Source organism: Coregonus lavaretus (assembly GCF_964263955.1).
Source record: "Coregonus lavaretus genome assembly, chromosome: 10".
Classification (NCBI taxonomy): Eukaryota; Metazoa; Chordata; class Actinopteri; order Salmoniformes; family Salmonidae; genus Coregonus; species Coregonus lavaretus.
This window is the reverse complement of record NC_139997.1, coordinates 35,763,569-35,775,503: the sequence shown is the minus strand read 5'-3', so window position 1 is coordinate 35,775,503 and position 11,935 is coordinate 35,763,569. Positions and strand designations below refer to the sequence as shown.

General features: G+C 43.6%; 1 protein-coding gene across 1 annotated transcript; it reads left to right on the top strand.

Annotated features, from left to right (window-relative positions):
- Window positions 1-221: 221 nt before the first annotated feature.
- Window positions 222-11,686, top strand: LOC311135560 (retinal guanylyl cyclase 2-like; the record flags this gene model as incomplete). The annotated part of the gene is made up of 19 exons (XM_084169572.1): window positions 222-1,032; window positions 1,282-1,580; window positions 1,982-2,351; window positions 2,468-2,546; window positions 2,677-2,791; window positions 3,023-3,142; window positions 3,417-3,500; window positions 3,620-3,796; window positions 3,898-4,054; window positions 4,299-4,448; window positions 4,643-4,791; window positions 6,011-6,174; window positions 6,569-6,761; window positions 7,636-7,810; window positions 8,647-8,745; window positions 10,007-10,101; window positions 10,324-10,409; window positions 11,102-11,194; window positions 11,351-11,686. The coding sequence occupies 18 exons, from the start codon at window positions 222-224 to the stop codon at window positions 11,184-11,186; spliced, it is 3,408 nt and encodes a 1,135-aa protein (XP_084025698.1). The 3' UTR covers window positions 11,187-11,194; window positions 11,351-11,686.
- Window positions 11,687-11,935: the final 249 nt, after the last annotated feature.

Here is an 11,935-nt window from a genome sequence, read left to right as displayed (position 1 = left end):
TCTAATTTTGTTCTCTCTCGCTCATTCTTTCTCATATGTTCCATGGAAGCAGTGATGGCTGGGAATCCAGAGGTGAACTTCCCAGCTCTGGGCTAGTGCCCTACAGAGTGCTAGGGGGCAAAATCCCTTACACACACACACACACACACACTCTTCCGTCACTTCCAACCCTCCATTCCTCATCTGTGGTGTCTGACTCTAGATAGAAACCCTGTGGGACAATGGCATCTCACAGAAACTCTAGTTTCCTCCTCAACCTCTCCCACCACCCACGATGGACACAAGATCCCCCAATGAGGGAGAGAAGGAGACAAAGAAGGACAGATGGTATAGACACAACGAACAGTGCGACCCCCGCATCATCATCTGCGGTGCTACGCTCCAGAAGCTCGTGGGGCAACTGGCTGATGTTGCCCCTGCTGATGGCCACCTATCTACCATGTGAGGCCTGGGGCGCCACTTTCAGTGTGGCCATAATTGGGCCCTGGACATGTGACCCTATGTATTCCAAAGCCCTCCCTGACCTGGCTGCACGCCTGGCCACTGCCCGCCTCAACATGGACCCCTACACTAAGAAAGGCTACTGGTACGACTATACTCTCGTCAATGAGGACTGTAAAACATCCAATGCCCTGGCCCGCTTCACCTCTCTCGAAAGCTATGGCTCGGCTTTCCTCGGCCCTACTAATCCAGGCTACTGCTCATCGGCTGCCCTGTTTGCGAAAAACTGGAATAAGCCCCTTATGTCCTGGGGCTGCCTGAAACCAAACATGGAGGATGGACAGTATCCCACCTTTCACAGGCCCTTGCCTCTGTCCTCCCGGGTTCTATTTTCTGTGCTGCGGTACTTCCGCTGGGCCCATGTGGTCATCGTGACGTCAGAGGATGACCTGTGGGAGGCTACGGGACATGAGCTGGCGGCCTCTCTGATGGCCCTGGGCCTGCCGGTTACAAATGTGGTCACCATGGAGCCGGACAAGGATGGGCCCACGAAGGCCTTGAAGAGGATACGGGAGTTAGACCGTGTCAGAGGTGTGTATGCGCATTTGTGTTTGGTTGTTTATGTGTGTGTTTGTTTGTTTATGTGTGAGCATGCATGAGTTTGTACGTGCGTGCATGCGTTTGTGTGTGTGTGAATGTGTGACTTACTGTCATCTATTCCATTATAACACACTGCCACACTGCAATGACTAATAATTGTCTATTCTATTCCCTTCTTCTGTCCCCTACTTCCAACTTTCCTCCTCCTCATCCTCCACTCCCCCTTCTCTGTCTCTGCAGTGGTCATCATGTGTATGCACTCAGCTTTGATTGGTGGTGAGGCCCAGTACCAGCTTCTAACCTCTGCCTCGAACATGCGTATGATAGACCGTGGCTATGTTTTCATCCCCTACGACACCCTCACATACTCGCTGCCCAAGGGCACAAACCTTCATGCTCTGACCAATGACAGCTTGTTGAGAAAAGCCTACGACGGAGTTCTCACCATCACCATGGATTCTGGTGAGAACACTTTCTATCAGAGCTTCAAAGATGCTCAGGAGAAATTTGAGATTCGCACCAGCATTCCACCAGATCAGGTGAGACATCCCAGAGCACAGCTCCTGGGGCATTCATCTAGTCATCATTCATCATTAGTCACACATGCCATGGACATGCAGTACTGTAGCAAGCACCTTTGGTTGCACAACAGTCCTCTTGAGTTGTAGTTCTTCAGAAACAGTTAACATATAGGTATTTGGACCTCTCAAACCTTAAAACCAATGTTGTTGGAATGTTTCAGTATTGATGATAATGACCAGTGGTTTGTCAGTGCCGTACCACTGTCTTGGCAATGGTATGTTTCTCTATTCCTGTACTCCCTGCCTACCATCATCAAAACTCTTACTGTCAGTCTAAAGAGTCTACAGACAGAGTCTTCAATAGCAGTCAGTCAGATCAATGATTGATACATCGTCACCACTCTTCTCCCCTGACGTAGGTGTCTCCATTCTTCGGCACCATCTACAACATGATATATTACATGGCCTATGCAGTGGAAAAGAGTCGCATGGTCGCTGGGCGCTGGGTGGATGGGGAGACCATGCTCCAGAGCGATGGAGGGGTTGACTTTGAGGGCTTCAACCAGCACATCTCATCCGACGAAGATGGGTTGGGGATGCTGGCTCGCTACGTGGTCCTGGACTCTGACGGGGGAGACAAACTCTACATGACACACACTCTGGAGGCCCCCCATACCCTTGGCAAATTTGGGGCGGTCAAGTACAATGGGCGCTCCATCCACTTTGCTGGCAGTAGCCCCAGCACAGACTCCCGTTGCTGGTTCAGTCCTTACATCACCTGCAGTTGGGGTAGGTGGTCTAGCTTTGGGGTCAGTGATGTACCAGTAGCCTATGGTAAAATGAGGTCTGTGTTCCCTCTAACTCTTTCTCTTTATCACTCCCTCTATCCCCCTCTCTGCCTTTAGGATTGGATGCAGGTACTATCCTCTTTCTGTTCATCCTGTTCTGTGGGTTGGTTGGAGGTGGAGCTGCCTTTTATATGAAGTAAGTTAAGCTCAAACACAGTGAGGAGTGTGTCAATCAACTGCCTATTCTGTCTTCTGCATTGAACACATGCTTTTGTTTGTAATGAGGTTACTGATGTTTTGGGGTCTTAACATTTGTGTCTGTCCAGGAGAGGTGGCCGGATTGGAACCATCTTTGGAGGATCAGAGGGAGGAGGAAGGTCCTTAAAAGTAGTCTTGAATCTGGATGACCTGATTTTCATCAATACCCAGACCAGCAAAAGGGTCAGTTTGAGGCCTACTGTATGATACCATAAAGGCCAATTTGTGTGTGTGTGAATTTGTGTCTGATTAAAGTCCCTTATCTTTGATGGACTGTCTATTCTGAAGCTCTTGTAACTTCTCTCTCTCTCTCTCTCTCTCTCTCTCTCTCTCTCTCTCTCTCTCTCTCTCTCTCTCTCTCTCTCTCTCTCTCTCTCTCTCTCTCTCTCTCTCTCTCTCTCTCTCTGTAAGTAGAAGCTGAATGAGGACAGTATGATGAACAGTCAGCTGGACGTGAAGACACCTCGCCACTCAGTGTCGGGACGAAGCTACTTTGGCTCCACCCCTGACAGCTCCAATGTCGCTGTCTTTGAGGTGGGTCACATGTCAATGTGGGGAATCTACTGTAAAACTACTGTAGAACAGTGACAGCAATCCAATATTCCAATGTTTGATGCCCTGCATGTAAGAAATAGTACTAATATGTAACTGTGATGATGCACACATCCAATGTTGATACTTTTGTCTTGGTTTGTCTTGGTGACAAACAGTTCTGAACAAATGCATCTCTGTTTAGTGTCCCTGTCCCTAGCATTTTGGGTTTACCAGATAAATATTTGCTAATACCTGTATATTCTGTCTTCACTAGGGTGACTGGGTTTGGTTGAAGAGATGTCCCAATGGAAACACTGTGTCAAGTGTCAGTGATAGCACTCAAAGTATTTTCACCAAGGTGAGTGAGTGACTGTCTGAGTGAGCCAGTCAAAACAGCAAGACATTGAAACTCTGTCTGCCCACTGCACTGTTCCTCTGTCATAACCTACCTCTCTCTCTGTCCTCACCCTCTCTCAGCTCAGGGACATGCGGAATGAGAATCTCAACCTGTTCCTTGGCCTGTTCCACGACTCAGGGATCTTTGGTATCGTGACAGAGCACTGTACCAGGGGCAGCTTGGAGGACCTTCTCAACAACGAGGACATGCGCCTCGACTGGATGTTCAAGTCCTCCCTGTTGATGGATCTGATCAGGGTAAGGAGGGAAACAACTCTCTCACGTTCATAGACATGTCTGACTATATCTCTCTCCTCGTTGTTTAGACTGTCTCAATATTTCCTATCCCTCCCTCCCAGGGAATGAAGTACCTTCACAACCGTGATGTCATCCATGGGCGCCTGAAGTCCCGAAACTGTGTGGTGGACGGACGCTTCGTGCTGAAGGTGACTGAGTACGGTTTCAATGAGATCATATCGACCCAGGGGGTCGACTTTGACGAGGGCAAGCCTGAGGGTAAGTCCATAGGGACACATACAATACACTCAACATATCAGAACCAGCAAATCCTCCTCCTTATCATTTACCAAGTCATTACACAAACAAAAGTGTGTCTATTTTCCCCCCGGTCAGGTTATGTGATCACGAAAAACTCATGGCCTTAGTAATGTTCACTCTTATCACCATGATCCAAATGTGTGAAGGAAGGTGAAAAAAAATAACCCCCTCTTGTCCCCTCCCTCCCTGGTCCACCTTACAGATCACCTGTGGACGGCGCCAGAGCTACTGAGGGACTCCAGTTTGATGAAGAGAGGAACGTTCCGAGGGGACGTTTACAGTTTTGCCATCATCATGCAGGAGGTCATCGCCCGCTGTGCTCCCTTCTGCATGCTGGACATGCCTCCCAAGGGTGAGACCTCATATCAAACAGTACCACCATACATGGGGCTAGTTGTGTCAGATGTAAAACAAATACAGCAGGGCGGCCACCATGCCAATATGAACACTACAATTATTGGAGATCATAGGAACCACCAAAGGTTTGAAATCACTCAAAAAATGCATCAGAAGTTGACGGTGTGTGTGTGTGTGTGTGTTTGACAGAGATCATCAGTAAGTTGAAATCCCCCCCACCACTGTGTCGGCCCACTGTGTCAGTGGATGAGGCTCCACTAGAGGTGATCCAAGTCATGAAACAGGCCTGGAGCGAGGAGCCAGACAAGAGGCCCACCTTCGAGGAGATCTTCAAACAGGTACTTTACTGTACACAAACATACACAAAGCTACACGTATACAGTCAGGTACAAAATGATTGGCACCCTTGATAAAGAGCAAAAATACTGTATAAAATAAATAATACAAATACTGAACTATATTGTATGCTCAAAAACATAGGAAAATGTTATTATTTTATACTAATACAATTAGTCAGAGAAAGATTTTGTTTAACAAGTAATACTTTGTTTCTCAAAAAGATAGGGGTCAAAATTATTGCCACCTCTGTTTTCAATACCTTTCCATACCTCACCTTGGAGTATAACGGCACTGAGCTTTTATCCCAAAAAGAATATGAGATTGGGAGGGATCTTGGACCATTCAGAATCTTTCCAGATCCTTGATATTCTTTGTCTGCACTTATGGACCGCCCTATTCAATTCAAACCACAGGTTTTCAGTGGGGTTCAATTCCAGAGACAGATGGCCATTGTAAAATGTAGATTTTTGTGGTCAATTAACTATTTATTTGTGGATTTTTATTTGTGGTTTGGGTTATTGGGAGTCCCATAGGATGGCGCACAATTGGCCCAGCGTCGTCCGGGTTTGGCCGGTGTAGGCCGTCATTGTAAATAAGAATTTGTTCTCAACCTCACTTACCTAGTTAAATAAAGGTTAAATAAAATAAAATAATAATTCAGCCTCCTGGCAGAGGCAACCAGGTTTTGGGCTAAAATGTCCTAGTAATGGGTAAAGTTCATGATGCCATTGACCCCAGGACCAGTGGAAGCAAAATAGCCCCATAACATCAAAGATCCACCACCATATTTGACATTAGGTATGGGGTTCTTTTCTGCTTATGCTTCCTTATTTCAATGCCAAACCCACTATGCACATGCACAAACCTGAACACCACAAACCTGAACACCACAAACCTGAACACCATGGTCTCAAGCTAACAAGAACTCAAAACGACATACTTTTTGTGACCAACTTTTTATTTAGTTTTGTCATTAGAAAAAAATGAGAGGGGTTACAGGTACAAAACAACTATCGAAGAAATGCATACAAAGATAACCCAAACCCACCCCCCCCCTCAGTCCCCATCCACCTGCCCACATCCTCCCTCACCATCCGGAAACCATGCCTCCTAACAAGAACTCAAAATGACATGCTTTTGTGAACCATATTACAGTAATATGTAACACACTACACCTCCTCCTCACTGCATGCTGTATGTTTCCCCTTCATCCTTTAGTTCAAGACTATAACCAAGGGAAAGAAGACCAACATCATAGACTCTATGCTGCGTATGTTGGAGCAGTACTCCACTAACCTTGAGGACCTGATCAGGGAGAGGACAGAGGAGCTGGAGGTGGAGAGGAAGAAGACTGATAACCTGCTGGCCCAGATGTTGCCCAGGTCAGTCCCCCTCCTCTCCTGTCACTTCACATTAAAAGCTGCCTATTTGCAACATCAAAAAGAAGAAAATGTCACTGTTTGAGATAATATATTTACTTGTATTACTATGCAAAGCCAAAAAAGAAAAAAGAAAAGTGTTTTATTCCATTGGCCGCTTGTCATTTATTCTCTACCTAAACTCCTGTAGCTCAGTTGGTAGAGCATGGCGCTTGCAACGCCAGGGTTGTGGGTTCGTTTCACACGGGGGGCCAGTATGAAAATGTATGCACTCACTAACTGTAAGTCGCTCTGGATAAGAGTGTCTGCTAAATGACTAAAATGTAAATGTAACCTCCATCCTTCTATCCACATCTGCATCCCTTTATCCACTCCTTTGTATTGTCTAACCCAATAGGTCTGTGTGCCTGGCCCTGAAGACGGGCAAGCCTGTGAGACCAGAGCACTTCTCTGAGGTCACTCTGTACTTCAGTGACATTGTGGGCTTCACCACCATCTCTGCACTCAGCGAGCCCATTGAGGTGGTAGATTTACTCAATGATCTCTACACACTCTTTGATGCCATCATCGGGCAGCATGATGTCTACAAGGTGAAAATCCTGTCCTGCGGCAAGAGAGTTGTGTCCTATATAAGTGATGCAATGGAAGCTTGTTATAGGTTCAATACAAATCCTGGAAGTAAATGGGTGCATTTCTTAGTGCGCATGTGTTTGTGTCACTGACTCCTTCCTTTGTGATTTTGACAAATTTCCCAATTGGGACAATAAAGATATTTTATTTATTTTATTTAACCTTTATTTTATCAGGGAGTCATACTGAGACCAAGGTCTCTTTTACAGATGAGCCCTGATTTACATAAATTACAGAAAATACACACATCAAAATATGAGTACAAAATGCAAGCAGAAAGAAAAACAAGGTAAAAAACAACAACAACATTAATCAGTAATAAGGTCCTCAATCAGTTTTCTGAATTGGCCTAGAGGGACCAGAACATCAAATGTAAGAACATTTTAAAGATTGTTCCACAAATAAGGTGAAAGAAAACAACTAAAAGCTGATTTACCCAACTCAGTAGAGACCAAAGGACTTTTAGTAAAAGGGCTTTAGAAATGAAAAGCTAACAATGCATCAACCTACGTGACATCAAAGAGGGACAACTAACTTTCAGGTAGCGAATGCAGTGATGAGTACTAAAATTGTCGCCCGTAATAAAGCCCAGTGCGCTATGATAAACTGCATCTAATGGCTTTAATGAAGTGGCAGCTGCGTTCATATAGATGATGTCGCCACAGTCTAGGACCGATAGGAACGTCGACTGAATAATCTGCTTTCTACTATTTAGCGAGAGTCAGGACCTATTTCGATTATTATTATTATTATTATTATATTATTATTATTATTATTATTATTATTATTATTATTATATTGATATATAATATTGATTGATTGTGTGTACTTCAGGTTGAGACCATCGGAGATGCCTACATGGTAGCCTCTGGAGTTCCAAACCGGAACGGTAGACGCCACGCAGCTGAGATGTCCAATATGTCCCTGGACATCCTCCACTGTATTGGAACATTCAAGATGAGGCACATGCCTGACGTCAAGGTTAAGATTCGTATCGGCCTGCACTCTGGTGGGTGACCCATCATATTGTTATCCTCTGCCTCAGTGTTCATAATGTAGACAGATTGACAGTCCTTTTCGCTTTAAAGCCACAATTCCTCATTTGTTTTTCAGCCAAACGGTAACCCCACCACTTAGTTTGCTAAAAGGCTGGGGGATAATATAATAATAATAATACATGCCATTTCGTGCATACCTGGGGCTGAAGAAATGTTACTCTCAAATTCATAGATGGAGCTATGGATGAAATGACTGGCAGTCCATGAGGTCAACTGCTATAGATTGCAGTTCATGCATGTGCAACAAAGTCAACAGATTAATTGTAAAATTCAATACATAAGAAAACTACACTTTTGCTACATTACATTGAAAAAAATGGAGAATTAGTACATTAATTAATTACTAGTATTGGAATTCTCTGGAACATGGCGTTAACGTCAGAGCATTGGTCAAAAGTGTATTTTTACCTGATCCCATCATCCACTTAGCCCTGTAATCCTATAGTCTCTAACTGCCTTTTTGTTACTCTACCCTACCAATTAATATGGAAGGTTTTACTCATTTCTAGTAACACAGAGGTGACTACTGTTAGGTATGAAAAAGGACAGCTCAGAAATAACACAATTGACATAAAATAAAAATATATCTTCTAAAGATTGAAAGGATATTCTGCAATGAAACTGATCAAATTAACTTAATTTGCTATTTCTTTGCTCCAGAGACTTTTGTGAGACATATTGTAGGTTATTTGATTAAGTCATGAATCATAAGTCATAAATCAGGAATTATGTTGCTTCTGATCTTATCAGCATATGTATCATTTGCGTGTGTGTCTTTGTCCATCAGGCCCTGTGGTGGCAGGTGTGGTGGGTCTGACGATGCCTCGGTACTGTCTGTTCGGAGACACTGTCAACACGGCCTCTCGAATGGAGTCCACAGGGTTGTGTGAGTACATCACATTCGTTCTTTTGACCAGAAACCACTGAAATCACGCTGTGTGAGGCCACTAAGGATAGGGACAGGTGTATGGCAGTTTGTGTGCATGCAACACTAAGGAGGTTTATTATAAGCAGTCCTGACTAATCCTTTAAGACTATCAGTGGAATTAGTGGGCAAGTTCAGGGTTTAAAGGCCCAGTGCAGTGAAAAACTAGATTTTTCCTGTGTTTTATATATACTTCCTCACCATGAAGTTGGAATAATACTGTGAAATTGTGAAAATTATGATAATTCCCTTTTAGTGTTTGAAAAGACTGCCTGAAATTTCAGCCTGTTTTGGTGGGATGGAGTTTTGGCCTGCTTGGTGACATCACAAGGCGGTAAATTGGTTAATAGACCAATGAGATTGAGCGTTCCAAACCTCTCTGCCAATAACATATAGTTTTCAGTTTTTCCCTCCCCACATGGACCACTCCCACAGTCCTAGCAAAATTCTTGCTTGAGAAAGTACTCTTTGCTAAGAAGCTATTTTTGTTTCTTTTGGACAATTTTAATTGAAAACAATCACAGTAAGGTATTTAATTGTTACCCAGAAATATTTTATAATGAGATAAAGGCGGCTGCATTGGACCTTTAATGGATATGTCCTCCAAGAACAGGCTTGCCTCAGATGCCCTATCACCACAATTCTGCTGGTACAGCAATGTAAACTTCATAATGTGTTATTTGTATGTGTTATAAATTAGTGTAACTATTATAAAAACCCTTGAGGTGATGATATGGGTAGTTAAACAACCTCCTAATCTTCTCATTTTTCAAAACAATATATGCTTATTTAACTGCTGATGCTAGCAACATATATCTAGGGTATTTCTAGAGGTGAAGGGCAACCAGTATAGTAGCTATAGTAAGTAATTACTATAGTCAGTGACAAAAGAGAACAGTAAATCTCACATCTACTCCCACCAAGTGGCCATACATATGAATTGCTGCACAAAGAGTATATGGACTCTATCAAAAATTATCTTGTGAGGATATGGGCTCACACACAATAAATTACCTTGTGTTGCTTTACACTAAATCAGTATATGATCAACCATATAAATAAAATATATGTAGGATATGTAAGTGCTGCATGAGTTCACAAATGTTGATACTCTTTAGACATAAATAACTCATGGTAATTGTTTACATTGAATTCATTCTGTGTTTGAATATTTGAAGACTAATGTTGCCTTTGTGGTTGCTGTTGTTGTTTATTATCCCAGCTTACAGAATCCATGTCAACCAAAGCACAGTCGATATCCTGCATGAACTGAAAATGGGCTACAAAGTAGACACCAGGGGCATGACAGAGCTGAAGGTAAATACAAACGCACACACACATGCACATGCATACATACACACGCACGCACACACACACACACACACACACACACACACACACACACACACACACACACACACACACACACACACACACACACACACACACACACACACACACACAGAAAGAGACAGAAGACCCAAATAGTTAATTAATCTAACTCACCACTCATTCTGTTATTCCCTATTTCTCTTTCAGGGGAAGGGAGTTGAAAACACATACTGGTTGGCTGGGAGAGCTGGGTTTGACAAGGTTCTGCCCATACCGCCTGACCTTACTCCAGGGTAAGATTTAACATGCCTTCCTGCTCTATTTACATTGTACTTTATGTTTGCCCTAACTATACTGTCATTGACTCTCAGTCCTGCTGGGTCCTTCTGCCAGCCCCCTTGTCAGTAGTACTGATGCAACCCGGTTTGCGTCAAAACAGTTGATCTTCATCTAGCTAGGTCACTGTGGATATAGAGGATAAGATGTCAGAAAATAATTTAGGAAAAACTGATAATGTGCTGACCCATTTGTCAGATTGCGTGGCTGGAACTAACAGTTTTCTAAATCATAATTGCTCATTCTATTTCTATGTGCTGCTGACATGACCCTTGTGTCGTGGTTCAGTTCACATGCTGACCCAAATGTACAATTCCTCATCAACCATCTGCCTATTTAACTCATGTTTAATGAATCCATACCTCCCACTGCACTACATGATGTGTGATGAACGCTCTGCCTGGCAGGCAGCAAACATGGCTGTAATGTTTTAACACATTACCCTGGTGGTTGCCTCATTTAGCCCTGTCCACATTATATAACTGTGTTAAGAGTTCAAATTGAGACACGGTTGTCAACAGTGGTTGCTGAAAACAGTTGTCAGTGTGCACAGGGCTTTTGTTGCTTCATATGCTGGGATACTCTGAGGGCTCAGTGTGCACTGCCGATCGGATAAGACACTAAGCCTTCTTTCTTTGCCTTTCCTCAGGGCAAGTAACCATGGCATCAGTTTGGAAGAGATTCCTCCAGATAGAAAACAGAAATTCCTTGACCGGCAGGCGAGGAATAGGTAGCCTGTAAGGTACGCCTGGTTTACCTATCAAATTCTAGATTTACAATTACTTTATTTCCCCAAATGGTTTGTAATGTGAGTGATATCAATTCAGGTACATACAAATCCATTGTGCTGCATTTACGATATCCTTTGAGCGATAATATATTACTTTTTTTTCCACAGATAGTGTTGCCTAGTCCTCCACCTACCTGTTGGAGTGAAAGACCAGAGAGGTGAATAGAGCAGGTTGGTTGAGAGGAGAGGATGGGTTAGGGGTGCATCTGACAGACAATCTGTCGCATCCCCCCATGTGTCCTGTCAAGAGTGCTGATCCACATTGCACAAATAAGCCAAAGTCGGAGAGACACTGTCTGTCTTCAACACATTACATTTGTTGCACAGAGCAAAGATACGTTTAAATAAGAGTTTATTAAATGTACTGTAGAGCATATGTGGGAAACAGGAGGGATAAAGGGGTATTAAAATCATGTACAAAAATACACTACAAAAGTATGTGGACACCCCTTCAAATTAGTGGATTCGGCTATTTCAGCCACACCCGTTGCTGACAGGTGTATAAAATCGAGCACACAGCCATGCAATCTCCATAGACAAACATTGGCAGTAGAATGGCCTTACTGAAGAGCTCAGTGACTTTCAACGTGGCACCGTCATAAGATGCCACTTTTCCAACAAGTCAGTTCGTCAAATTTCTGCCCTGCTAGAGCTGCCCCGGTCAACTGTAAGTGCTGTTATTGTGAAGTGGAA